Genomic DNA, 2,230 nt, shown 5'->3' with positions numbered 1-2,230 from the left:
TATGTCACCGCTTAACAAAAACACCAAGGGTGCGGTTTCGAAAATAAACTCACCTTATCTGCCGGGATATTTCTACCAGACATGGTTGTCTTAAAACCTAATACATCCAAAAATGAGGTACGGTGCACTAACTTTAAGATGCTTAAAGCAGGACACTAAGCACTATTCCATTATACTATTGAACGCGTAGGCACTGAATCGGTTTCTCGGGGTTGTTCATATTAAACCGAAACTATTATGCGACAACGCCCTAATGTTCATTGTATACGGAATTGGCCACAAGTATTTAAAACTATTCAGGTTATTAAAACCAACTTAAACTACAAACGAGGCTAAAAGCAGAAACCACGACACTTCCTCAGTCCTCTCCGCCAGCTACTGACTAATGAAGACTGTTTATTTTCACTGTTAAAATTTACGAAAAAGTGACATCTATTATGAAAACGCAAATACAACGATAACGAAACTATAGATAATAAAGATTTCCTACTAGAAAAAGTTTTGTATTATTGTGCTAATATTCTTGTTTTTTGTTAATAACATATGCTAGCGATATATTATCGGCATTTGAAAAACAATAAATAACACAACAGATTTGAAAGCATACGCTAAAAATGTCAAACAATAAATACTAAAACATTTTTAATGTTGTCAACATAACCTTTGAGAAACCATAACCTGTAAAAACAACAATAAAAATGACNACAAAAAGTATTTTTGTATGTGAGCTTTTATTTACAGACACTAAAATATGAAGAGGAGTTCCTACAGGCACTTGAATCATTTAGTTTAGCATCCAATTACGACCCTACATGGGAACCACCACAACAGAAAAAGAAAGAACTGATTAAATATTTGAATAACGTTTCTGAAATGGTAAAGACGTCAGGAAAAATGAAAGTTAAAAGATTGAAACAAATTGTTCAGGTATTACAAAAAAAAATGAGTTGCCTTTTTCCAATTTTTTTTATGTATCTACTAGGCAATATATTTGTTAAAATGCACATTATTAATGCTTTAATAAATGATCAATACAATAAACTTGCAGCATGCTCAGTTCAACTTCACATTTTGTTGTAGGGTAGCTCTATTTTAACTATGAATGAGTATTTAATATTTACTACTGATAGTCTACAAAATTACCAAAAAGAAATTGTCATTTTCAACCATACCTTTAAGAAATAAGTTATACAATTTTGTATTTTTTAATTCGTCTCAAAATATGTCGTCAAAAACAACTGTGGGGTTCACTCATTCACTTAAGCAGGGGGGAAATGTACTCCTCCACCTACCTAGGTTTTCAATAAAGTTTTACATTTGGAAAAACCTTCGCATTATTAAAGTTGATAATGAATAATAATAATAATAATATTAAGATCTCCTAATAATGTCTACATTTATTCTAGTCAATTGATAACAAGCAGTTAGGGCCTTATAGTGGTGGAAAATACACATCTTCAGGTGGCCAAGCTGTGAAGTTAGATGAAGTATTACTCTCAAATTTATCAGTAGGTTTAAATGAAGAAAAGGTAATGCTAGGAAAAGTTGTGTGCTCCATTTATAATGAAGATAAAGTTCCATTGTAAGTTTTCTCGACAAAATTCGAGATAATTAAAAAAATTCTATAAATTATTTACAGTACTTTTTGTATGGTAGACAAGCAAGGCGAATGCTGTGCAGTGACTGTATTTAACATTGCTGAGACAAAAGGTGTAATTATTGGTGATACCTAAGACATTTTCATCGGATTTGTAGATCTGTGCCTCTTTTGTCATAATAAAATCAGGCACATTAAACCAGCAAGTAGACATTTAATGTAATTATAAACACTTCGCAATGTTGTGTGTTCAGCAGAAAACTAATGTGGGGTAAAGAAGTAGGTCGCCGTATGTCACCGCTTAACAAAAACACCAAGGGTGCGGTTTCGAAAATAAACTCACCTTATCTGCCGGGATATTTCTACCAGACATGGTTGTCTTAAAACCTAATACATCCAAANAAACTATAATTTTTGCAATTGTAATTTTTATGGAAATAACTAATTCATAGCCCTAAATTACATTTTAAATAGATCATAAAACAATGAATCAAACTGGATTTTTTACAATTACCCATTGAATTCTCTGCTTTCTAAATCACGCATCGTGTAATGTTATAGATACGTGAACACAAATAAAACCAATCAGTGCAAGAATTGAACATACTTCTCTATCATCAATAAATAATTTTT

At 31.7% G+C, this 2,230-nt stretch overlaps 1 protein-coding gene across 1 annotated transcript; it reads left to right on the top strand.

Moving 5' to 3' along the window:
* Positions 1-719: 719 nt before the first annotated feature.
* On the top strand, positions 720-1,721 carry LOC112906005 (tetratricopeptide repeat protein 5-like). Its single transcript, XM_025979519.1, has 3 exons — positions 720-927; positions 1,407-1,582; positions 1,657-1,721. Exons 1-3 carry the CDS (start codon positions 874-876, stop codon positions 1,691-1,693), a joined length of 267 nt encoding a protein of 88 aa, XP_025835304.1. The 5' UTR covers positions 720-873; the 3' UTR covers positions 1,694-1,721.
* Positions 1,722-2,230: the final 509 nt, after the last annotated feature.

This window comes from Agrilus planipennis, unplaced genomic scaffold (assembly GCF_000699045.2).
Source record: "Agrilus planipennis isolate EAB-ADULT unplaced genomic scaffold, Apla_2.0 scaffold1094, whole genome shotgun sequence".
Classification (NCBI taxonomy): Eukaryota; Metazoa; Arthropoda; class Insecta; order Coleoptera; family Buprestidae; genus Agrilus; species Agrilus planipennis.
The sequence above is the reverse complement of the archived record's forward strand: the minus strand, read 5'-3'. Positions and strand labels throughout refer to the sequence as shown.

What these genes read in the sequence shown, in the direction of transcription:
- LOC112906005 (XM_025979519.1), top strand. Translation starts at nt 874, where the DNA reads ATGGTAAAGACGTCAGGAAAAATGAAAGTTAAAAGATTGAAACAAATT. An exon ending in GATTGAAACAAATTGTTCAG is followed by an intron (nt 928 to 1,406) that starts GTATTACAAAAA and finishes CATTTATTCTAG; the next exon opens with TCAATTGATAACAAGCAGTT. An exon ending in AATGAAGATAAAGTTCCATT is followed by an intron (nt 1,583 to 1,656) that starts GTAAGTTTTCTC and finishes TTTGTATGGTAG; the next exon opens with ACAAGCAAGGCGAATGCTGT.